Source organism: Hyla sarda, chromosome 11 (assembly GCF_029499605.1).
Source record: "Hyla sarda isolate aHylSar1 chromosome 11, aHylSar1.hap1, whole genome shotgun sequence".
In the NCBI taxonomy this organism is placed as follows: Eukaryota; Metazoa; Chordata; class Amphibia; order Anura; family Hylidae; genus Hyla; species Hyla sarda.
In genome coordinates, this window is record NC_079199.1 from 67,268,787 (window position 1) to 67,295,609 (window position 26,823).

At 48.7% G+C, this 26,823-nt stretch overlaps 1 protein-coding gene across 20 annotated transcripts in view; it reads left to right on the plus strand.

The window, feature by feature from the left end:
- The window catches only part of LOC130294838 (death-associated protein kinase 2-like), a 318,537-nt gene that overhangs the window by 267,904 nt on the left and 23,810 nt on the right, over positions 1-26,823 (plus strand). For all 20 annotated transcript variants that reach the window (XM_056544924.1, XM_056544914.1, XM_056544908.1 and 17 more), the window contains 2 exons: positions 8,706-8,858; positions 19,822-19,867. In XM_056544924.1, coding sequence (XP_056400899.1) covers positions 8,706-8,858; positions 19,822-19,867 — 199 coding nt within the window. The remainder of the gene's footprint in view (positions 1-8,705; positions 8,859-19,821; positions 19,868-26,823) is intronic.

The window sequence follows — 26,823 nt, forward strand, 5'->3', positions numbered from 1 at the left end:
GGTGAAAACCAGTAGTGACTTAGAACCGATCCACTAGCACGGTCCACGCCAATCCCTCTCTGGCACAGAGGATCCACTACCTGCCAGCCGGCATCGTGACAGTAGATCCGGCCATGGATCCCGCTGAAGTTCCTCTGCCAGTTGTCGCCGACCTCACCACGGTGGTCGCCCAGCAGTCACAACAGATAGCGCAACAAGGCCAACAGCTGTCTCAACTGACCGTTATGCTACAGCAGTTACTACCACAGCTTCAGCAATCATCTCCTCCGCCAGCTCCTGCACCTCCTCCGCAGCGAGTGGCCGCTTCTGGTCTACGCCTATCCTTGCCGGATAAATTTGATGGGGACTCTAAGTTTTGCCGTGGCTTTCTTTCCCAATGTTCCCTGCACCTGGAGATGATGTCGGACCAGTTTCCCACTGAAAGGTCTAAGGTGGCTTTCGTAGTCAGCCTTCTGTCTGGAAAAGCCCTGTCTTGGGCCACACCGCTCTGGGACCGCAATGACCCCGTCACTGCCTCTGTACACTCCTTCTTCTCGGAAATCCGAAGTGTCTTTGAGGAACCTGCCCGAGCCTCTTCTGCTGAGACTGCCCTGTTGAACCTGGTCCAGGGTAATTCTTCCGTTGGCGAGTATGCCGTACAATTCCGTACTCTTGCTTCAGAATTATCCTGGAATAATGAGGCCCTCTGCGCGACCTTTAAAAAAGGCCTATCCAGCAACATTAAAGATGTTCTGGCCGCACGAGAAATCCCTGCTAATCTACATGAACTCATTCACCTAGCCACTCGCATTGACATGCGTTTTTCCGAAAGGCGTCAGGAGCTCCGCCAAGATATGGACTCTGTTCGCACGAGGCGTTTCTTCTCCTCGGCTCCTCTCTCCTCTGGTCCCCTGCAATCCGTTCCTGTGCCTCCCGCCGTGGAGGCTATGCAGGTCGACCGGTCTCGCCTGACACCTCAAGAAAGGACACGACGCCGCATGGAGAATCTCTGCCTGTACTGTGCTAGTACCGAACACTTCCTGAGGGATTGTCCTATCCGTCCTCCCCGCCTGGAAAAACGTACGCTGACTCCGCACAAAGGTGAGACAGTCCTTGATGTCTACTCTGCTTCTCCACGTCTTACTGTGCCTGTGCGGATGTCTGCCTCTGCCTTCTCCTTCTCTACTATGGCCTTCTTGGACTCTGGATCTGCAGGAAATTTTATTTTGGCCTCTCTCGTCAACAGGTTCAACATCCCAGTGACCAGTCTCGCCAGACCCCTTTACATCAATTGTGTAAACAATGAAAGATTGGACTGTACCATACGTTTCCGCACGGAGCCCCTTCTAATGTGCATCGGATCTCATCACGAGAGGATTGAACTTTTGGTCCTCCCCAATTGCACTTCTGAAATTCTCCTTGGACTTCCCTGGCTTCAACTTCATTCCCCAACCCTGGATTGGTCCACTGGGGAGATCAAGAGTTGGGGGCCCTCTTGTTCCAAGGACTGTCTAAAACCGGTTCCCAGTAACCCTTGCCGTGACTCTGTGGTTCCTCCAGTAACCGGTCTCCCTAAGACCTATATGGACTTTGCGGATGTTTTTTGCAAAAAACAAGCTGAGACTCTACCTCCTCACAGGCCTTATGATTGTCCTATCGACCTCCTCCCGGGTACTACTCCACCCCGGGGCAGAATTTATCCTCTGTCCGCCCCAGAGACTCTTGCCATGTCTGAATACGTCCAGGAAAATTTAAAAAAGGGCTTTATCCGTAAATCCTCCTCTCCTGCCGGAGCCGGATTTTTCTTTGTGTCCAAAAAAGATGGCTCCCTACGTCCTTGCATTGACTACCGCGGTCTTAATAAAATCACGGTTAAGAACCGCTACCCCCTACCCCTCATCTCTGAACTCTTTGATCGCCTCCAAGGTGCCCACATCTTTACTAAACTGGACTTAAGAGGTGCTTATAATCTCATCCGCATCAGAGAGGGGGATGAATGGAAAACGGCATTTAACACCAGAGATGGACACTTTGAGTATCTGGTCATGCCCTTTGGCCTGTGCAACGCCCCTGCCGTCTTCCAAGACTTTGTTAATGAAATTTTTCGTGATCTTTTATACTCCTGTGTTGTTGTATATCTGGACGATATCCTGATTTTTTCTGCCAATCTAGAAGAACACCGCCAGCATGTCCGTATGGTTCTTCAGAGACTTCGTGACAATCAACTCTATGCCAAAATTGAGAAATGTCTGTTTGAATGCCAATCTCTTCCTTTTCTAGGATACTTGGTCTCTGGCCAGGGACTACAAATGGATCCAGACAAACTCTCTGCCGTCTTAGATTGGCCACGCCCCTCCGGACTCCGTGCCATCCAACGCTTTTTGGGGTTCGCCAATTATTACAGGCAATTTATTCCACATTTTTCTACCGTTGTGGCTCCTATCGTGGCTTTAACCAAAAAAAATGCCGATCCCAAGTCTTGGCCTCCTCAAGCGGAAGACGCCTTTAAACGACTCAAGTCTGCCTTTTCTTCGGCTCCCGTGCTCTCCAGACCTGACCCTTCCAAACCCTTCCTATTGGAGGTTGATGCCTCCTCAGTGGGAGCTGGAGCTGTTCTTCTACAAAAAAATTCTTCCGGGCATGCTGTCACTTGTGGGTTTTTTTCTAGGACCTTCTCTCCGGCGGAGAGGAACTACTCCATCGGGGATCGAGAGCTTCTAGCCATCAAATTAGCACTTGAGGAATGGAGGCATCTGCTGGAGGGATCAAGATTTCCAGTTATTATTTACACCGATCACAAGAACCTCTCCTACCTCCAGTCTGCCCAACGGCTGAATCCTCGCCAGGCCCGATGGTCTCTGTTCTTTGCCCGATTTAATTTTGAAATTCACTTTCGGCCTGCCGATAAGAACATTAGGGCCGATGCTCTCTCTCGTTCCTCGGATGCTTCGGAAGTTGAACTCTCTCCGCAACACATCATTCCTCCGGACTGCCTGATTTCCACTTCTCCAGCCTCCATCAGGCAAACTCCTCCAGGAAAGACCTTTGTTTCTCCACGCCAACGCCTCGGAATCCTCAAATGGGGTCACTCCTCCCATCTCGCAGGTCATGTGGGCATCAAGAAATCTGTGCAACTCATCTCCCGCTTCTATTGGTGGCCGACTCTGGAGACGGATGTTGTGGACTTTGTGCGAGCCTGCACTATCTGTGCCCGGGATAAGACTCCTCGCCAGAAGCCCGCTGGTTTTCTTCACCCCCTGCCTGTCCCCGAACAGCCTTGGTCTCTGATTGGTATGGATTTTATTACTGATTTACCCCCTTCCCGTGGCAACACTGTTATTTGGGTGGTCGTTGATCGATTCTCCAAAATGGCACATTTCATTCCTCTTCCTGGTCTTCCTTCAGCGCCTCAGTTGGCTAAACAATTTTTTGTACACATTTTTCGTCTTCACGGGTTGCCTACGCAGATCGTCTCGGATAGAGGCGTCCAATTCGTGTCTAAATTCTGGAGGGCTCTCTGTAAACAACTCAAGATTAAACTAAATTTTTCTTCTGCATATCATCCCCAATCCAATGGACAAGTAGAAAGAATTAACCAGGTCCTGGGTGATTATTTACGACATTTTGTTTCCTCCCGCCAGGATGACTGGGCAGATCTCCTTCCATGGGCCGAATTCTCGTATAACTTCAGAGTCTCTGAATCTTCCTCCAAATCCCCATTTTTCGTGGTGTACGGCCGTCACCCTCTTCCCCCCCTCCCTACCCCCTTGCCCTCTGGTCTGCCCGCTGTGGATGAAATTTCTCGTGACCTTTCCATCATATGGAGAGAGACCCAAAATTCTCTCTTACAGGCTTCATCACGCATGAAGAAGTTCGCGGATAAGAAAAGAAGAGCTCCTCCCATTTTTTCCCCTGGAGACAAGGTATGTGTCACGATCCCGGCTGGCAGGAGGTGGATCCTCTGTGTCAGCGAGGGATTGGCGTGGACCGTGCTAGCGGACCGGTTCTAAGCGGCTACTGGTTTTCACCAGAGCCCGCCGCAAAGCGGGATGGTCTTGCTGCGGCAGTAGCAACCAGGTCGTATCCACTAGCAACGGCTCTACCTCGCTGACTGCTGAGAAGGCGTGGGACAGAAGGACTAGGCAGAGGCAAGGTCAGACGTAGCAGAAGGTCGGGGGCAGGCGGCAAGGTTCGTAGTCAGGATGGGTAGCAGAAGTTCAGGTACACAGGCTTTGGACACACTAAACGCTTTCACTGGCACAAGGCAACAAGATCCGGCCAGGGAGTGCATGGGAGGAGGTCAGATAAAGGCAGGGAGCAGATGGGAGCCAATTAAGCTAATTGGGCCAGGCACCAATCATTGGTGCGCTGGCCCTTTAAGTCGCAGAGAGCTGGCGCGCGCGCGCCCTAGAGAGCGGAGCCGCGCGCGCCAGCAGATGACAGCAGGGGACCGGGACGGGTAAGTGACCTGGGATGCGACTCGCGAGCGGGCGCGTCCCGCTGTGCGAATCGCATCCCCGACGGCCATGACAGTGCAGCGCTCCCGGTCAGCGGGACTGACCGGGGCGCTGCGGGGAGAGAGACGCCGTGAGCGCTCCGGGGAGGAGCGGGGACCCGGAGCGCTAGGCGTAACAGTACCCCCCCCCTTAGGTCTCCCCTTTTCTTTGACCGGCAACTGCCTCCCCTGGGATGAGGACACCGGGAAAGAATGGAGGGTTTCCTCAACGGCAGGCAGTACAGCAGGAGTGGGAATGGGGAGGGAGGGCAGAGGGCGAAGCCTGGCACGGGGCAGTGTGACACCAGGACGGGGGCCATGAGGAGGCACAGAGGTTTGCCTGACGGGACTGGGAGGGGGGGAGAGGCACTTCCTATGGCAGGCAGAGTCCCAGTTCTTTATCTCCCCGGTGGTCCAATCAAGGGTGGGGGAATGAAGCCGGAGCCATGGCAGACCGAGGAGGACCTCAGAGGTACAACTGGGGAGAATGAAGAACTCAATCCTTTCGTGGTGGGGTCCGATAGACATCAGGAGGGGTTCTGTGCGGTAACGCACGGTGCAGTCCAATCTGGCTCCGTTGACCGCGGAAATGTAGAGCGGTTTGGCGAGACGGGTCACCGGGATGCTGAATTTATTAACAAAGGACTCCAAAATAAAATTCCCGGAGGCACCAGAGTCCAAGCAGGCCACGGCTGAGAGGGAGGAGTTGGCTGTAGGAGAAATCCGCACGGGCACCGTGAGACGTGGAGAAGAAGACTTAGAACCAAGAGATGCCACACCCACGTGAGCTGGGTGCGTGCGTGCGTTTCCCAGGCGTGGAGGACGGATAGGGCAATCCACCAAGAAATGCTCGGTACTGGCACAGTACAGACAGAGATTTTCTTCTCTACGGCGATTCCTCTCTTCCTGGGTCAGGCGAGACCGATCCACTTGCATGGCCTCCTCGGCGGGAGGCCCAGGCATAGACTGCAAAGGATGCTGTGGGAGAGGTGCCCAGAGATCTAAGTCTTTTTCCTGGCGGAGCTCTTGGTGTCGCTCAGAAAAACGCATGTCAATGCGGGTAGCCAAATGGATGAGTTCTTGGAGGTTGGCAGGAATCTCTCGTGCGGCCAGCACATCCTTGATGCGACTGGATAGGCCTTTTTTAAAGGTCGCGCAGAGAGCCTCATTATTCCAGGATAGTTCAGAAGCAAAAGTACGGAATTGTATGGCGTACTCGCCAACGGAAGAATTACCCTGGACCAGGTTCAGCAGGGCAGTCTCAGCGGAAGAGGCTCGGGCAGGTTCCTCAAAGACACTTCGGACTTCAGCAAAGAAGGACTGGACTGTGGCTGTGGCAGGATCATTGCGGTCCCAGAGCGGTGTGGCCCAAGACAAGGCCTTTCCTGAAAGAAGGCTTACTACGAACGCCACCTTAGACCGTTCTGTAGGAAACAAGTCTGACAACATCTCCATATGCAGGGAACACTGAGACAAAAATCCACGGCAGAGTCTGGAGTCCCCATCAAATTTGTCCGGCAGGGACAAGCGGAGGTTAGGAGCGGCCACTCGCTGCGGAGGAGGTGCAGGAGCTGGCGGAGGAGATGGTTGCTGCTGTAGCAGAGGCAGAATTTGCTGTAACATGGCGGTCAACTGCGACAGCTGCTGTCCTTGTTGGGCAATCTGCTGCGATTGCTGAGCGACCACCGTGGGAAGATCAGCGAGACTTGGCAGCGGCACCTCAGCGGGATCCATGGCCGGATCTACTGTCACGATCCCGGCTGGCAGGAGGTGGATCCTCTGTGTCAGCGAGGGATTGGCGTGGACCGTGCTAGTGGACCGGTTCTAAGCGGCTACTGGTTTTCACCAGAGCCCGCCGCAAAGCGGGATGGTCTTGCTGCGGCAGTAGCAACCAGGTCGTATCCACTAGCAACGGCTCTACCTCGCTGACTGCTGAGAAGGCGTGGGACAGAAGGACTAGGCAGAGGCAAGGTCAGACGTAGCAGAAGGTCGGGGGCAGGCGGCAAGGTTCGTAGTCAGGATGGGTAGCAGAAGTTCAGGTACACAGGCTTTGGACACACTAAACGCTTTCACTGGCACAAGGCAACAAGATCCGGCCAGGGAGTGCATGGGAGGAGGTCAGATAAAGGCAGGGAGCAGATGGGAGCCAATTAAGCTAATTGGGCCAGGCACCAATCATTGGTGCGCTGGCCCTTTAAGTCGCAGAGAGCTGGCGCGCGCGCGCCCTAGAGAGCGGAGCCGCGCGCGCCAGCAGATGACAGCAGGGGACCGGGACGGGTAAGTGACCTGGGATGCGACTCGCGAGCGGGCGCGTCCCGCTGTGCGAATCGCATCCCCGACGGCCATGACAGTGCAGCGCTCCCGGTCAGCGGGACTGACCGGGGCGCTGCGGGGAGAGAGACGCCGTGAGCGCTCCGGGGAGGAGCGGGGACCCGGAGCGCTAGGCGTAACAGTATGGCTCTCCGCTAAATATGTCCGCTTCCGTGTCCCTAGCTACAAGTTGGGACCACGCTATCTTGGTCCTTTCAAAATTTTGTGTCAGATTAATCCTGTCTCTTACAAACTTCTTCTTCCTCCTTCTCTTCGTATTCCTAATGCCTTTCACGTTTCTCTTCTTAAACCACTCATCATCAACCGTTTCTCTCCCAAATCTGTTCCTCCCACTCCTGTTTCCGGCTCCTCGGACATCTTCTCCGTCAAAGAGATTCTGGCATCAAAAAAGGTCAGAGGGAAAACCTTTTTTTTAGTGGATTGGGAGGGTTGTGGTCCAGAAGAGAGATCCTGGGAACCTGAGGACAATATCCTAGACAAAAGTCTGCTCCTCAGGTTCTCAGGCTCTAAGAAGAGGGGGAGACCCAAGGGGGGGGGTACTGTTACGCCGAGCGCTCCGGGTCCCCGCTCCTCCCCGGAGCGCTCGCTACACTCTCCTCACTGCAGCGCTCCGGTCAGATCCACTGACCCGGGGCGCTGCGATACTGCCTCCAGCCGGGATGCGATTCGCGATGCGGGTAGCGCCCGCTCGCGATGCGCACCCCGGCTCCCGTACCTGACTCGCTCTCCGTCGGTCCTGTCCCGGCGCGCGCGGCCCCGCTCCTTAGGGCGCGCGCGCGCCGGGTCTTTGCGATTTAAAGGGCCACTGCGCCGCTGATTGGCGCAGTGGTTCCAATTAGCCTGATCACCTTCCCTATATCACCTCACTTCCCCTGCACTCCCTCGCCGGATCTTGTTGCCATTGTGCCAGTGAAAGCGTTTCCTTGTGTGTTCCTAGCCTGTGTTCCAGACCTCCTGCCGTTGCCCCTGACTACGATCCTTGCTGCCTGCCCCGACCTTCTGCTACGCCCGACCTTGCTTCTGCCTACTCCCTTGTACCGCGCCTATCTTCAGCAGCCAGAGAGGTTGAGCCGTTGCTAGTGGATACGACCTGGTCACTACCGCCGCAGCAAGTCCATCCCGCTTTGCGGCGGGCTCTGGTGAAAACCAGTAGTGACTTAGAACCGATCCACTAGCACGGTCCACGCCAATCCCTCTCTGGCACAGAGGATCCACTACCTGCCAGCCGGCATCGTGACAATACTGTATGTAAAGAGTACAAGGACCCCATGGTGTGAATTGGTATATGTATACCTCCATCCACCACCCACTATGTAATGATTGTGACAACATAAAACCTATAATACACATCAGTACAAGATTACAGGCTGAAGATCCCGGTCTGAAGTTAGGATAAATAATAACAGTTGTGTAAATTCTGGTGCATGTTTAGATCGTTTGTCTTAACCTAAATATTAGATGCTGTAGATTGATCAATTAGCCATTTCAAGTCTGTCCATCAAAGTTTGCACTGTCTAAGAATTAGTTTTAGTAAATCTGAGCCTATTTTTCTATATGTATTTCTATGGGCAACTATGGCCTTTGCTATCTTTTTGCAGTACCCATAAATTTGTATAGGTTATGTGGTACCACTCTTAAAATAAAAACACAAAATTGTCTAAACTGTTGGCGCACAGCTTGTCTCCCTACAAAACAACACTTTTCTCCCCTATGGTCTTGCATGGCTCTCCTGAATAAATGTCTCCTCTTCTGTAAATCCCTGCAGTCAGAGATCAGTACTGAAGAAAAGTCACCATGAATATACCAATTATAGAGGTTTTATATGGAGTATACCCCAGTTAGCATGCTATTAAGATCACCATCAATGTTTAGTGTGGTAATGTATTTTCTCTTTATGCAGACTCAGTGGTTTGTCACCATTCCAAGGTGAAACAGATGCAGAAACACTGACAAATGTGGTATCAGGGAACTATGAATTTGATGACCGCTTTTTCAAGGACACAAGTTACATGGCCAAAGAATTTATTCAGCAGCTGCTAGTTAAAGACCCCAGGTAGGTCCCCTTCATAAGAACAGTATCCACCTCATATGTTTCTTTTACCATCTGGCTCCACCAAGCACACTGGCACCTAATATCTATCTCTTATATAGCAGCCCTCTTATTTTTAATATGTTCATTAATGACATTGTAGATTTGTTACTGGCTAGAATTTCAATACTTTCAAATGGTACCAAGCTCTGTAAGGTAATAAACACATGAAAAGATAATATACTACTAAGGGCTTTGGGGAAGCTGGAGGCTTGGGCCGAGAAATGGCAACCTAAGTTTAATAGGGATGAATGTTATGCAGTTGGCTGAGGAAACAAAATTGTACAATTATGTACAAAATAGTAAAACAATGGGCAATACCCGTTAGGGGTATAGGTGGGCAGTAAACTCAGTTTAAGTCACCAGTGCCAGTTGCTGTCTGGGTAACAAAGATCTAGATGCTCATGGCAAGAACATAGCTTTGCCACTGTACAATTTACTATACACACACCACACATGGAATATTGTGTACAATTTTGGGCACCTGTATATAAGAAGGGCTATGATAAAGTGGGACAGGTGCAAAAGAGGGTGACCAAGGTAATCAAAGGAATGGGTGGATTGCAGAATAAAGACAGATTATCTAACTGGACCAAAGTATTAGAACACCTACACATTACACTTACAGGAGGGTTAAGGACATACCATAGGCATTAATATGGTGTTGGTACCCCCATTTCAGGTATGACAGTTGCCACTCTTCAGGGAAGACTTGAAAAAAATGTTTAATGTGTTTTGAGGGATTTTATTCCCCCCATTCATCCAGAAGAGCATTTGTGAGGTCAGACACTGGTGTGGGGCAAGAGGCGCTGGTTTGCAATATTCACTCTAGTTTATCTCAAAAGTATTTAATGGGGTAGAGGTCAAGTTTGAAAAGAAAACAAAATAGGCCTTTCCAAAACTGTTCCCAAAAAGCTGTAAGCACAATATTGTCCAAAATGTATTGGGTATGCATAAGCATTAAGATTTTACGTCACTGGAACCAAAGGGGTTCTAGTACAGGACACTCTGCTTGGCTCCTGCCACACTTCTCTCCTTTGCAGAGCAGCAAAGAGCCTTTATGGCCAGCATCCACTTGGTTCTGGTCAGCCAATCAGTGAACCCAGACACTGAGCCAATTGGGATGCTGGCACAGAATCCAGTCTTGTTGAATAGCACTATAGTAATATCCTGGCTCCTATTTCTGCATACTACTAATTTAACTTTTTTGTTTTCTGACATTTGGATTGTGTACCTGGTAATGCCTTTTCACCTGCTGATATTGGCCTTATATGCCCTCCTGGCTATGATCAATGACTGTGTACCCATTAACTAATAGCCTGCTAGATTTGTCTATATGTTTCTGACTGTGCTGTTTATTCCTCTGCCTGCCAGAATACTACCGGTTTGGTTCTCTCCTATTGAATTCTGCCTATGGCTATGCTTAGCATATACGACAGGCTCCAGTGGTGCAAAATATTGTCCCCTTAACACCCTTTGTTACAAAAGGATGTTGAAATATCAGCAACAGCTGCAGACATTTTAAATGTTTGAAAAAGTTTATTAAATTGACAGAAGATGGCACTGTGTTAATGGTTAATGTTTATTAATGTGTGCAGTGGCTCCTCTTGTGTTATCTTCTGTTCTCCCTGGTTGTGTGACTGTCCTGCTCTGTATCCTCAACCTACATATGATTTACATAATGTTTTTTGGCAGCTCAGAACTGAAATTTACAGTTGCTATGTGTACCACCGATGAGCCTGTAACACAGAAACCATTCATGAAACCTCTGCTACATTTACAGTAAATGTATTAAATTACTTAGTCCATGAGGCACTGCCACACATCTTTTTACTATACATTGTGCTATGTGTATACTTGCCTTGTTTTAATTTATGGATACTGACCAGTTTTGATCACATGATGCATTCAGTACAATCTTTTTATTGTTTAATGTGTATGACGGGAATAAAGTTTATTTTATCTGCACCGGAGCAGTGCTAGATTCTTAACTTGCATATTAACTAAATGTGCCACACTGCTCTGCCAACTGCCATGAGCTGAATGTTGTGTTCTGCTTTCTCCCTTGTACCCTCTACAGTATATTAAGAACATACCCCCCCCCCTCCGTACCCTTTAAAGTATGGCAATGATCACCCTGTGTGACTGCACTGATCATACAGAGCTAAGGCTGGGTATCCCTCCTCCACCAATCTTTACAGTTGGCACAATGCAGTCTGGAAGGTAAAACAGTCATTACCCAAATCCAATCGCATCCATTAAACTAGCGTGGTTTATCACTCAACAGAACATGTTTCCACTGCTCCAGAGTTGGGTTCCTTTTACCACCCATCTGACCTTTAGGATTGTGCTTGGTAATATAAGACTTGTATACAGCCGCTCAGCTATGGAAACCCATGCTATGAAGCTCCCAGCACACAGTTTTTGTGCTGATATTAATGCCAGTTTAGAACTCTGCAGAGTTACCAATGCATTGGTGAATTTTATTCCCCATATGCCTCAGCACCTGACAATCCAATTCTATAACTTTACATGATCTCCAGGTCATGGCCAAGTTGTTGTGGTACCTGAACACTTCAGTAATACCACTCACACAGTTAATCATGAAAGATCTAGGGGGGGGGGGGGGGGGCATGGCTTGATGCCGGAGTGAGCAGACGTGTGCTCTGAGAGCTCCAGCTGCCCTGCTGTAGTTTACCCTGAAATTTCACCCTTTTCTGGCCAGTGTCCCATGCTTTCACCTACCCCTGGGTGCCAGATCGTGGGGAGAGGCTGCTGCTCCAGGTCTGGTGTTCCTTAGTGGTGCGGGCGGTCTCCGGTGCTTTCGGCCTGCGGTGCTGGGCTGTGGGGTGAGAAGGCAGTCCGGAGTTGGAGAGTGCTGCTGCCGGGGGACCCTTTGTGACCGGGCTGCGTGGAGGTGGCTGTGGAGGAGTCTCTGCTGGCTCTTCTTGGCTTCTGGACCTCCGGGCATCTTGAAGAACGGGTGCCATCTTTGGCCTTCGTGGGGGGGGGGGCCTCCTTGTGGAGCGGCAGCTGATGTCATCCTGGGGACTGTGCTGGAGCCTTCTGCATCTCCCTGCTCATCGCTGCAAGCTCCTGGCACACTGCAGGGGTTCCTGTGTGAGTACATCTGCATTGACTGGCCCCTTGCTGGAACCTGTGGTGCTATCTCTTTCCCCTGTGGACTGCCTGACCCTGAGGTACCTCTTCCTGCCTGCTTAATACCACTAGTGACTGTCTACCTGCTCGCTGTGGGTTCCTGCCCTGCTGGGACTTGTGGTGCTCCTTCTGCCCTCTGACGACTGCCTGACCCTCTGGATACATACACATATTGCCTGTCATACATAAATGGTGTTTCTCTACCTGCACTCTCTGTGGCCCTGACTTGCTGGGACTTGTGGTGCCTATGCTGTCTTCTGAGGACTGCCTCACCCCTGGGGTTGCTCTCTGTTGAGAGCCTGCTGGGACTTGTGGTGCTCCCCCTGTCTCCTGTGGACTGCCTGGCCCTCTGACCTATACTCACTGCCTGCCTTATATGCCTAGTGCTTTTCTACCTGCTCAACCCAGGCCTGCTGGGACTTGTGGTACCTCTGCTGTCTTTGATGGGCTGACTCGTCCCCTAAAGTGCCTTCCCCTGCCTGTTTTCTTTATCTGGTGCCTCTCTGCCTGCTCTCTGTGCTGCCCTGAACTGCTGGGCCTGGTGGTGCCTAAGGACTTCTATATTTATAGAGGTGACCCGAACTCCATGGCCTGTGTTTCTAGTGCCTCTCTACCTGCTCCCTGTGTGGCCCTGATAATTATGGGTGGCCCCCGTGGTAGTCAAAGGAACAAGAAGTCCAAACAATATGCTGATACTGTTACGCCGAGCGCTCCGGGTCCCCGCTCCTCCCCGGAGCGCTCGCAGCATCCTCTCATTCGCAGCGCCCCGGTCAGACCTGCTGACCGGGTGCGCTGCAATATCACTCCCAGCCGGGATGCGATTCGCGACGCGGGAGGCGCCCGCTCGCGATGCGCATCCCGGCTCCCGTACCTGACCCGTTCCCCGTCTGTCTTGTCCCGGCGCATGCGGCCCCACTCCTTAGGGCGCGCGCGCGCCGGGTCTCTGCAATTTAAAGGGCCACTGCGCCACTGATTGGCGCAGCAGGCTTAATCAGTATGTTCACCTGTGCACTCCCTACTTATACCTCACTTCCCCTGCACTCCCTCGCCGGATCTTGTTGCCATTGTGCCAGTGAAAGCGTTTCCTTGTGTGTTCCTAGCCTGTGTTCCAGACCTCCTGCCGTTGCCCCTGACTACGATCCTTGCTGCCTGCCCTGACCTTCTGCTACGTCCGACCTTGCTCTTGTCTACTCCCTTGTACCGCGCTTATCTTCAGCAGTCAGAGAGGTTGAGCCGTTGCTGGTAGATACGACCTGGTTGCTACCGCCGCTGCAAGACCATCCCGCTTTGCGGCGGGCTCTGGTGAATACCAGTAGCAACTTAGAACCGGTCCACCAACACGGTCCACGCCAATCCCTCTCTGACACAGAGGATCCACCTCCAGCCAGCCGAATCGTGACAGATGCCTTGTGTCCGACCTCAGATGAGGAGGCCTCTTCTAATGAGGGGTCCTCCCTTTCCTGTGGCCCCTCACAGCAGGATCCTGGAGCTCAGACCCCGCTTGCTACTACAGTCTCTGCTGTCTCTCCTGACCCGCCTCTGTCACTACCTGGGGGGTCTTCGGCCTCCCAGCAGCAACTTTCCCCTGAAAGGCTTGTCTACGACGCCACAGCTATGGACCATTGATTTGCAGAACTGCTGGCTGCCTTTACCTCCTGTCAATCCGTTATAGTGACCAAAGTTGATGAACTGCGGCAGGAGTTTGTTATTCTGTGACATGAGACCCAAAAGTTGCGTGAGCGCACAGAGGAGGTGGAGCGCAGGGTCTCTACGCTGGAAAACATTGTTCATCCCCTGCCAGACAGGGTGGACTCTCTACAATGCTAGGTTACGGGAGTATTGAGCCATATGGATGACATGGAGAACCGCTTGAGGCGTAATAATATTCGTCTTGTGGCCCTTCCTGAAAAGGTGTAAGGGAATGACCCTGTATTGTTCTTCGGAACTTGGCTGAAAGAGATCCTTACAGTGGGCTCCTTCTTTCCTTACTTCTCCGTTGAATGAGCACATAGGGTCCCGGCCAGGCCTCCTCCCCCTTGGGGTCCTCCTCGTCCTTTCCTTGCCAAACTTCTACACTTCAAGGACAGGGATGCCGTTCTCTGTGCAGTATGTCTCAAGGGAAAGGTCATTTGCGAGATGAGCAGGGTGTCCTTCTACCCTGACTTCTTTGTGGAGCTCTGTAGCCAGTGGGTTGAGGTCCGCTCGAAGCTGCGTGCCAAGGGTTACCGCTATTCGATGCTGTATCCTGCCCATCTCCGAATGGTGGATGGGGCCTCTACTAAGTTCTTCACCTCTCCAATTGAGGCGCTTCATTGTTTGGATGCAGCCCCACCTGTCCGACCACCGGATTGACCTGTCATGGACTGTCCTGGTCATGGCTGCTCTCCCGCTTTGTTTCTTAGGGCGAAAGGTTTTTAGGGCCTCCATAGGTTCCGGCTCCCCTAGGGACTCTGGGTTATACGTTTAGCTACTGGCCAATTTAAGTTGTGGTGGGGTGGCAGGAGAATTCTTGTACTATTAGCTCAGGTCATTTGGGGTCTTTTCAATGCCCATAGTAGTTGTATTCAGGTTATAGGTCTGCACTGTGTTAGGGCGTAGATGTTTTGCTATGTCCTGTTTAGTGTTAGGGCTTTTTTGGGAATGTTATGGTTATGCTCTGTTGCATTTGTTTTATGTCTGTGCTCTGTCTGTCTGTATGTGGGTTGTGTGTGTGGTCCCGGGTCCTGGTCCTCCCCTGCTCCCTCCTGTTTGTGTTTCTGATCATCTTTCGTGATGGGGACCCTAAAGGTTGTTAGTTGGAATGCCCGGGGGCTTAATTCCAAGTTTAAGGGGGTGTTATGTTTAGACTTTGTGAAACGTCAATCTCCTCATGTTATCTGTTTGCAGGAAACCCACATCACAGGTCAGAAGGTTCTTACCCTGAAAGGGGCGTGGATAGCACATGGCTATCACGCCTCCTTTTCTAATTATGCTCTGTTTTAATTACTAAATTCTTGCCTGCGATGACTTTGGCAGGTTTGTCATATTACATTGTTCTCTAGGTGCCTTTTCTTTTGTCCTTGTCTCCGTTTATGTGCCCCCTACGTTTCAGGTCTCTGTTTTGGAGCTGATTAATAACAAACTGTTGTCTTTTTCCTCTGACCTTGTCCTTTTTATAGGAGATTTTAATGTGGTTCCTGATTTTGTGCTCGACCGCACCAATGCTGCTGACCCTGGCTCCTTCTCCTTTAATACCTGGCATATGGCGTTGGGCCTGACCGACATCTGGGGATGGAAGTATCTGACTGCATCTTAATTTTCCCTTTACTCTGCAGCCCATAAGTCCTTCTCTCGCACTGACCTTGCTCTGGCATCTGAGGATCTCCTCCAGGCGGTGAGAGATGTTTCCTACACCACTAGGGGGATCTCAGACCACTCTGTGGTACAGGTAGTTCTTAATTTGGGTCCTAGCCCCCCTTCCCGTATTTGGTGCATGCACCCTGGCTGGTTACAGGCTGATGCTGTTGTTGAGACTCAGGGGTTGCCCATATTGAATACTGGGAGCATAAAGCTTCTCATTCTGACCCATTAGTCCAATGGGATGCTTACAAGGTCGTGGTTAGGGGTTCTTTTATAACAGGAGAGGCGGGATAACGGAAGATTAGGTCCGCTATGGAGAGTGAGCTGCAGTGGGAAGTGGGTGTTTTGGAGGCAGCGTATATTAAGGATCCTTCTCCCGATACTGAAAGGGCGTGGGCCAAAGCTCAGAGGTCTTTGTTGGTGGCTCAAAAGTATAGAGTCCAGCTGAGGCTGGCGGATAGGGAGGCTGCCCTTTTTGAGTTTGGGGATAAGAATGGGAAACTGTTGGCCTATTTAGCGAGGGCTAGCCATCCTGCTGCCTCTATCCCTTGTATTAGGGACAGGGATGGATCTGTGGTATCTTACCCTCACTCACCATGCGTCTGGATGGAATGGTAGGTGATTGGTACAGAATGAATGAGGAGCGTTTGGCCCCTAAGCTCCTTAAATTGTTCCATTCGATGGCCGATGTGAAATCTCTGCTAGATTTTATGAGGGAGGCATTGATAGTAGTGCTTCCTAAGCCTGGGAAGGACCCGTTGCTTCCTGATCCTTATAGGCCTATCTCCCTTTTGAATATTGATATAAAAATTCTGGCTAGAGTCTTGGCCACTCTCCTCCGTGGTGTCATATCCTCCATCATTCATCCTGACCAAACAGGCTTTATGCCGGGTAGAGCTACTGATGTGAATGTGAAACACCTCCAGCTTAATATTGTGGCGGTGGGGAAGGGCTTTCCTACTGGAGTGCTAGTCAGTCTAGATGTCTATAAGGCCTTTGACTCGGTGGGGTGGCCCTTTTTATGGGAGGTTCTGGGTGCATTTGGGTTTGGTCCTCGTTTCTGTGCTTGGGTTCGGTTGTTATACGATAGTCCTAGGGCCCGCTTTCGCACTAACCTGGATGTTTCTGCCCCCTTTCTCCTGAATCATGGGACAAGGCAGGGTTGCCCGCTATCTCCATATCTTTTTGCCCTCGTGGTGGTGCCTTTGGCGGCAGCCATCCATAATGATGCTACTACCTGCAGCATCCCCAGGGGGTCTATTGTAGAGAAGGTTTCCCTTTATGTGGATGACACACTAGTATATTTGGCGGATGTGGGTGGTTCTCTCCTATCTTAAATTGACCTGTTGGACCGGTTTTGGTCGATTTCGGGCTTGTGGGTAAACTGGGCTAAGTCTTTGTTGATGGTGCTTTCACCTGGGGTCCCACTCCCTTCCTCTCTCCCAGCTGGGGTGCAACTATTCTCTTAGTTTAGATACCTGGGGGTGGAGGTCACTGCCTCCTTTACGGATTATCTCTCCCTGAATTTAGATCCGCTCTTATGTTCCACTGTGGAGCGGTTAACTGCCTGGTCCTCGTTCCCTCTGTCACTAGCTGGCAGGATCAATATTTTCAAAATGATTTACCTTCCTTAATTCTTATACCTTTTTCATTTAGCCCCTCTGATTCCCCCCAATAAATATTTTAGTGTGTTATGCAGTGCTCTGGGATCCTTCTATTGCCAGGGTAAGCCTCCCAGACTCAGTCGGGCTCTTCTCCAGGCTCCTAAAAAACATGGTGGCTTAGCTGCCCCTGATGTATATAACTATTTTCTTGCTTCTCAACTGGTCTATGCAGCGTGGTGGATCGATCTGGATCTGTCGAACTCGGCAACTGCCTTGGCTGGAGCGCTTATGGGTTCGTATGAATCCCTTACTAACTTACTCTACAGGTATCACTCTCAATCCTCTTTTCTTCTTCCCCTCTTAACTATACCTAAAGTGTGGTCTGTGGTGTCGAGTAAATTTCCACAACCTCTGGTATCTCCTAGAGCACCCTTGTGGGGGAATGTACATTTACCTCACCTACATGGGTTACAGGAGGCTGGCTTCTGGGGTTCTCATGAAGTCGAATTTGTAATTCACTTGTTTGCGGAGGATCAGGTTTTCCTATCCTTTTCGGACATGAAGGAATGCTATGGCATCCCTGGAAATGCCTTTTATAGGTATCTCCACCTGAGGCAAGCAGTTCATAGTGCAGTTTGGCTCCCTGACATTTATTCCTGCATTCTCTGATGTGGAGCTTCTCCTGGGCACCACGGATCTCTCTAAACCCCTTACTTAGTCTTATGCTCTCCTTCAATCACTGGGGCCTTGCCCTTTCTCACAGGCCTTTCATAAATGGGAGGCTGATGTCCCGGATTTGTCAGAGAGTCAGTGGAAGAAGGTTGAAGGCTCATATTACTCCTCTGTTGTTAGTAGTAGAGATATGTTGATTCAATCTAGATATGTCTTGAGGTTGTATTATACTCCTGCTAAACTGAAGCGTATTGGTGTTTCCCAGTCTGATCTCTGTTTTCGCTGTTCTTCGGAAGTTGGTACCTTTCTGCATGCAGTTTGGGAGTGTCCTTTTGGAGGGAAGTGATTGGATTTTTTGATGGAACATCTAGATTTTCCTTTTCTACTTACACCTTTGGTGTGCTTGTTATGTGTCATCAATGATGTTGTTTTTACCTCACATGGATGCCTGCTGATCCGCTTTCTTTTATTTTGGGCTTGGAAGGTGGTTGTGATGTCCTGGCTTCTCATTGTTGCATCGGCTAATCCCCCGGCAAGGTTGTCTCAGTAGGTCTCCTGCAATGTGCTACTGTTTTCTAGAAGGGAGGAAATGGGGGGGCTGGGGTTACCGGGATGTGTGCATGTGTGAATGCATGATTATTTGTTTGTTCTGGGTTTTCTCCGGTTGGGTCTCCGATAAGTACCCTTTTTTTTTTTTTTACCACTGAAGGATACCCTGTTTTTTATATTGAAGAAGATGTGTGGGATCCAAGGAGGTGGTTGTTTATGTTTACCTGTTTGGTAATGTCTGTAATTTGATATGCAAAACTAAATAAATACTTATAAAATCATGAAAGATCTAGGAAGGAAGAAGTCTCTTAAAGTGACTAATTTCAGTGGGAGAGGTCAATTGGAGGATACAAAATAAATAAAATAAAGGGGGGGGGGGCGCTCCCTTGTGTACTATATCAATAGGTGTGTTATCCACTATCACACCACAGTGATATACTGACCTTGTGGGAGTTGTGTCTTGAAAGCCACCACTCCAGGGGCAGACTTACAGCACAAAGACCGGTAAAACAGTGGGGAAAATATGTCATTAGGGGTGCTGCTGCACACTCTGCACACTCAGTAAAGACATAACCACAGGCAATTGACAGGACAATAGCAGGGTGTTTATTGAAAGTACAACTGGACAATGCATTTTGGCACATGCTAGTGCCTTCTTCAGGTCCACCAAGATCATTAAAGACCATTAAAATATGGGTATATAACCTTTTATTGCATAGAGATTATATACCCAGTAATATTGGTGGACCTGAGGAATCCACTAGCGTATGCCGAGAGGCATTGTCCAGTTGTACCTTCAATAAATACCCTGCTATTTTCCTGTGCATTGCCTGTGGTTTTGTCTTTACTGAGAAGGCATAACATGCAGCAGTACCCCTATTGTCCTATTTTCCCCATGGCTTTACCGGTCTTCGTTCTTTCAGTGGTGTCATCCAATTAGGGTGCGTTCACACGGAGTAATTCAAGAGGAATTTACTCGAGTAATTCCTCTTGAATTCTCCGCTCCAAATTAATTCACATCTTCTCTGCCCATTGACTTTAATGTTATTTCTGCTGGCCTGTTCACACTGCGGAAATTCTGCTAGCAGAATTCCGACGCTGAATTCCGTTCCGCTTGAAGAAAGGACATGTTCATTCTTCAAGCGGAATCCGCTAGCAGAAATCAATTGAAGTCAATGGTAACAAAAAATTCCGCCCAACATCGTTTTCGCGCGCAATTCGCGCGCAATTTGCACTGAAATGGCTGAAAACCCCTTCACTTCTTTCTCCCCCATGTCCGCGCGCAATTCCACGCGCAATTCCGAATTGTGCGCAAATTTCCCGCGAATTTTGCGCAAAAATAACATTCTTTTTTTCCGCCCAAAAAATTTGGGGCGTGAATTACTCTTCATTTACTCCGTGTGAACGCACCCTTACAGTACCACAATGGAATTCAGTGAGCTCTTAAAACAACCCATTCTTTCACAAATGTTTATATAGGCAGACTGCATCGGTAAGTGATTTTCTTTATACACCTGTTGCAAATACTATAAATGTCTATATAGTGTGCTTTTGAGCCTTACTTCAGCTTATGTAACCAGGAGGGATCCCTTTTGTTTCTGTAGGGAAAGGATGACTGCAGTGGAGTGTCTCATTCACCCATGGATTAAGGTTAGGTATACAAATTTTATACAACCGTTTTTTTTTTAAATGCTTTTAAATGTTTCTGTGCTTATGGGATACTCTTGTACTATGCCACCTGTTGAGAGGTGGTACTGCATGGCTTCGGTAAAAAGGATAATAGGGTGAGTGTAAACAGTGGTCTCAAACTGTGGCCCTCCAGATGTTTTAAAACTTCAACTCCCAGCATGCATCTGGAGGGCCACAGTTTGAGACCACTGGTGTAAATGAACCAGAAAATTGAAACAAACAGGGCAAGACAAACGATAGAGAAATAAATTAGCTGCATTATTGTTAGAGCAAAAGTTATGTGATACATATACATAAAAGTGAAAAACAAGACAGAAATGGGGAAAACAAGTAAATACCCAGTTTAACAAATGTGTTATCTGTCCCAGTGAATGGGAGTTTACATCTTAATACTCATTATATAGGTTTTGTAATTACCAGTCTGTATACTTTGTATGCATAGATTATTTTAAGTGATGTTAAATGATGACCTTTTGTTGGCACCCTTCCATTAAAGACAGAGAAACTTACAATACCCCCTGAAATAACTCAAAACTGACAAGAGTAATATTGAATAACAAGTTACTAAAAATTAAGTAATGAAAATCAGACATGGCTTTTGAAAAACAAAATAATAAAACTGGCTTAGAGAAAAATGATGAGATGTGGACGTGGTCGAGACAACATTCTGAAGTTCAAACCGAGCATAGGAACAGGGAAGAATAGGGATTTTAGGAACTTTGAATGTAACATGGTAGTTTGTGCCAGAGGGCTTGCCCAACTATTTTGATCTAACGGAAATTTAAAATACAACAATATCTAGGGTTTACAGTGGTCTGAAAATATCCAGTGAGCAGCAGTTGTGTGGACCAAAATGCTCTGTTGAAGTTAGAGAAGAATGGACAGACTAGTTTGAGATGACAGAAAGGCAACAGTAACCAATCAACCAAGGTATGCAGAATACCATCTCTTAATGCATCACATGTTAAACCATTTTAGGAACTGTCCAGAGCAGCAAATGTTTTCCATGGGGATTTTCTCCTACTCTGGACAGTTCTTAAAATGGACAGAGATGTCAACAGAGAGCACTGTGGTCATGATGTCAGCAGAAAGCTCTGTGTTCCAAAAAGAAAATCATTTCCTCTGTAGTATTCAGCAGCTAAAAAATACTGGAAGGATTAAGATTTTTTAATAAAAGTAATTTACAAATCTGTTTAACTTTCTGGCACCAGTTGATTAAAAAAAAGTTTTCCACCGGAGTACCCCTTTAATGAATATATTAAATAGAACAGGACCCAAGACTAACCCAAGTGGTACCCCACTAGTAACAGTCACCCAATCAGAATAAGTACCATTAATAACCACCCTCTGTTTCCTATCACTGAGCCAGTTACTTACCCACTTGTACACATTCTCCCCCAACCCCATCCTTCTCATTTTATGCACCAACCTTTTATGTGGCACTGTATCAAATGCTTTTGAAAAATCCAGATATACGACATCCAGCGATTTCCCCTGGTCCATTCTGGAACTCACCTCCTCATAAAAGCTGATCAGGTTAGTTTGACAGGACCGATCCCGCATAAAGCCATGCTGATATGGAGTCATACATTTATTTTTATCAAGACACTCTAAAATAGCATCCCTTAGAAAACCCACAAACAATTTACATACAACGGATAGAGATGAGCGAACTTTTAAAAAATTCGATTCGGCCGATTCGCCGAATTTTCCCGAAAAGTTAGTTTCATTCCGAATTTGTTTGCGGCGAATCGATTTAAAAAAAGGCTATTTCTAGCCTACATGCAGCCTCAATAGGGGTATAGAACACTTTGCTGTGTCCTAAAACGCATATGGAGTGTGCTGGGGTAGTGAAATAATACTGTTATTCAGAATAGCATGCAGATTACCGGCATCGCTCTTAGAATCACTGCCGCACAGCAGCACAATGACAGAGCCTGGTGGTGGCATCAGTGTCAGGAGACCATATAGTGACTGAATGACATAGCGTGGAGGTGTTGGCAGCATGAGGACACCATATAGTGGCTGAATGGTACAGCGTGGAGGTGTTGGCAGCATGAGGACACCATATAGTGGCTGAATGACACAGCATGGACATGTTGGCAGCAAGAGGAGACCATTTAGTGGCTGAATGGCACAGCGTGGAGTTGGCTGATGCACTAGTACACTACACACCAGGGCTTCACAATCCCCCCCCCCCCCAAAAAAAAAACCAACACAATATATGACATTTTTGACAAAGATTTCTCATAGGTAGCACCCGCTATGCAAAAATTTGAAATTTCCAGACCCAGGCCCCACCTCTGCGGCATCAGGAACCCATATATTGCCTGAACGACACAGCCTGGAGTTGGCTGATGCACCAGTACACACCCGGGCTTCAAAATACCCTCCAAAAAACAACAACATTTTAGAAATTTTTTAAAGAAATACCTTTGTGTAAGAACAAGCGCATATCCAACAGTTCACAAGACTCTATAATGCAGGACGGTGGACCACCCAAAGACATTCTTCTCAAAAATAATAAACCACACAATGTTTGAAATTTTTTTACAAAAACTAATTCAATATGTGTGTAAGCGCATCTGTCTCCAAAAGATCAGATCACCAAAGGACTTTTTTCGCCCAAAATGATGAAGCAGAGTTAATCCCTGTCCGTATTTTTTTTTTCATCAAAAAATCACACGCAACAAGCGTTCCGTTGTGTAACAATTAGCATTCTAGAAAATTAAATTTTATTACCGATAAAATTATCAGTAAATTAAAAAAAAAAACACTACCCAAGAGTGTTTAAATACCCCATACCTTCTCCCGATGATGAACCCCCCTTCTCCTGAGATCGAGCAATAACAGGTGTGTTATGCCCTGAGATGTCCGGGGCCGCAGGCGCGCTCCACTGAACGGATTAGGGTGTGTCCATCTTTTTTGGTAGCACCCGCAATCCAAAAATTTTTAATTCCCAGAGCCAGGCCCCACCTCTGCGGCATCAGGAACCCATAGATTGCCTGAAAGACACAGCCTGGAGTTGGCTGATGCACGAGTACACACCCGGGCTTCACAATCCACCCCAAAAAAATGCTAAATTTTATTGAAATTGTCTGACAAAATACCTGTTTTTTAAAAACAAGCTCATATACAGCAGTTCAGAAGACTCTATAGGCTGGTGGACCACCAAAAGACATTCTTCTCAAAAATAATAAACCACACAATGTTTGAAATTTGGTTAAAAAAAAATTATTACATGTGTGTAAGTGCATCTGTCTCCAAAAGATCAGATCACAAAAGGATTCTAATCGCCAAAAATGATTAAGCAGAGTTAATCCCTCTCCATATATATATATTTTTTTTTTCATAAAAAAATCACACGCAACAAGCGTTCCGTTGTGTAATGGTTAGCATTCTGCAAAATTAAATTTTATTACTGATAAAATTATCAGTAAATTTAACAATAACACTACCCAAGAGTGTTTAATTACCCCATACATTGCACCAGGAGCAGTCAGGAGTAGGCCTCAGCAGTGCCCAAGAGGCTTTAATAACCCCTTACCTTGCCCGATCAATTGCGAGATCGAGCAATAACAGGTGTGTTATGTCCTCAGATGTCCTGGGCCGCACTAGCGCTCCACTGAATGGATTGAGTAAATTAGAACGACAGCTCACCTCCTCCTCCCTGCACCTGTGCGAATGGATTAGCGTGTCTCTATCTTTCAAGGACAGGTGCGTGTTGCACGCTGAAACCAGTCCGTGATAGGGATCTGGGATTGCAATTATTTAACCTTAAAATGAGGAATTATCAGTAAGTGAGGGTCATAAGCTGGCGTTGATTAAGTCCCTGCCCTTTGTACACACCGCCCGTCGCTATAAGCGATTGGGTTAGTTAGTGAGTTGGTTAGTGAGGTCCTCGGATCGGCCCAGGTGGGGTAGGAGAAGGCCCTGGCAGAGCACCGAGAATTTAACGATCTGCTAAACATCCAAAAATTTAAGGCCCAAGGCCAGAGGCACCAGGGAGGCAAGTAGTTCATGAAAGACACAGAATGAGTCTGGAGCATGCATTTGCAGTACCCAAGAGGTTTTCATAACCCCTTACATTTAAAGATCAATGTTTAGATTTGCATTAAGCATGTATTTAGCTACTGCTAAACTTCAAAAAATTATAGGCCTGAGGCACCAGGGAGGCAAGTAGTTAGTGAAAGACACAGAATGAGTCTGGATCAGTCATTCACAGTACCCAAGAGGGTTTCATAACCCCTTACATTTAAAGATCAATGTTGACATTTGCATTAAGCATGTATTTAGCTACTGCTAAACTTCAAAAAATTATAGGCCCAAGGCCAGAAGCATCAGTTTTCCCCATATTAGGAGCATAGTTGTCCCCCAGATTAGACAGCATAGATGTCACCCAGATTAGGCAGCATACTTGTCCCCCAGATTAGGCAGCATAGATGTCCCCCAGATTAGGCAGCATAGATGTCCCCCAGATTAGGCAGCATAGATGTCTCCCAGATTAGGCAGCATAGATGTCACCCAGATTAGGCAGCATAGATGTCCACCAGATTAGGAGCATACTTGTCCCCCAGATTAGGAGCATACTTGTCCCCCAGATTAGGCAGCATAGATGTCCACCAGATTAGGAGTTTAGTTGTCCCCCAGATTAGGAGTATATTTTTCCCCCAGATAAGGAGCATGGTTGTCCCCCAGATTAGGCAGCATAGATTTCACCCAGATTAGGCAGCATAGATGTCCCCCAGATTAGGCAGCATAGATGTCCCCCAGATTAGGAGCATAGTTGTCCCCCAATCAGCGCGGGCCGGTCAGAGCCAATCAAAGGGCCGTATGTGGCAAGTGGCCAGTACAATGCCCAGGTCTGCCCCAGAGGGTTTCATAACCAACCATAATAGAGAAAATGTTGCTGTAGGAGCATGGTCAATCTACTCAGACCCATCTGTCATTGGTGGCTGGAAATCCTGGCTGATCCATCCCTGATTCATCTTGACAAACGTCAGTCTCTCTACATTTTTAGTGGACAGACGAGTTCGCCTTGGGGTGACTATGGCCCGGGCTACACTAAACACCCTCTCTGATGGCACACTACTGGCAGGACAGCTTTTCCAGGCAAAACTCCGCTAGTTGCGGCCATAAATCGAGTTTGGCTGCCCAGAAGTCCAGCGGATCTTCAACGGTTGTTGGCAGGGTCATGTCGAGGTAAGCCACCACCTGCTGGTTCAGGTCCTGCTCCATGTCCACCTGCTGCTGATGAGTAGCTTCACTATGCGGCTGAAGGAAGCTACTCATCAGCGACTGTAGACTCAGGCTGCTGCTGATTGAGCCGGTACTGCTCCTGCCACCCCTCCCCTCCCCAGCAGCCGTGGCAGTGGAAGGTGAGCGCAGAGGGCCCCCCGAGTCAGACCTGCGAAGTTTGTCCTCCCTCTCAGTGGGTGTAAAAAAGGCCCCCATTCTGGGCCGGCAGCGAGGGTCTAATAATGTGGAGATCCAGAAGTCATTGCACTGACAAATTTTGACAATTCGGGGGTCACTATGCAAGCAACACAGCATGCATCGTGCCATTTGTGACAGTGACTCGCTGGGACTACCTGCCTCCATCTCCACTGCATACTGCCACGGTGTGTCTGTGTCCTCTGTCTCGCCTCCCTCGTAATAACCCTCCAGCTCCTCTGGCTGCTCCTGCTTCTCCTCTCCTGTCCAATGACCAGAAACACCGGCCATCTCATCCACCGTAAACTGTGCTCCGCTCTGCCCCTCATCATCCTCCTCCAGTTCATTCCCCACAGGACTCATGTAGCCTTCTGATGTAGTGCGCCTACATCAGAAGGCTACATGAGTCCTGTGGGGGATGAACATTGCCGTGACCAGCCATGTTTTCAATAATTTTTTGGAGTAAATATAGGAGTGGAATTACGTTGTTCATGGCGTAATTCAAGCGACTAACAAAAAATGTGGCTTCCTCAAAGGGCCTCAGCAAACGGCAGGTGTCACGTATGAGCTGCCACTCGTTCACATTGAAGTTACACAGGGGAGTACTCCTATCTGCTTGTATCATAAAAAACTCTGTGATGGCTTTTCTTTGTTCTTATAGTCTGTCCAACATATGGAGGGTGGAATTCCAACGTGTGGCAACATCACAAATAAGACTATGTTGTGGGATACCGTTCTGACGCTGCAGCTCAAGCAAAGTGTGCTTGGAGGTGTACGAGGGGCTGAAGTGCATGCACAGTTTCCTTGCCAATGTCAGGACATCTTGCAAATGGGGTGAAGACTTGATGAACTTCTTGACAACCAGATTCAACACGTGTGCCATGCAGGGCGAATGGTTCACACTTCCTTGTCGCAGCGCGGCCACAATGTTCTTCCCATTGTCGGTCACCATGGTTCCCATTTCCAGATTTCGTGGAATAAGCCATACTCAGATTTCTTCCCTAATGAACTTTAGCAGTTTCTCCCCTGTGTGACCCCGTTCGCCAAGGCAAACCATGTGAAGGATGGCTTGACACCGCTGTGCCCTACACACGTGGTTCGAAGAAGGGCCACCGAGATTTGGACGTGCAGTGGAGGCCGAGGACACGGGGGAGGAGGAGGAGGAGGCGCACACTGTAAAAGGACCAACTGCCTGGGAGCGACAGCGTGGAGGAGGAAGCGGTGTGACCTGTCCAAGTTGCTGTTGTGGCTGTGCAGGAACAACATTTACCCAGTGGGCCGTAAAAGACATGTATTGTCCCTGCCCGTAGTTACAGCTCCACACGTCGGCGCTGCCGTGCACTTTGAACACACCGACAGGCTCAAGGACTGGCCCACCTTCTCTTGTACAAACTTATGCAGGGCTGGTACTGCGTTCTTCGCAAAGAAATGATGGCTTGGGACTCTCCACCTCGGCTCGGCACAAGCCATCAATTCCCTGAAAG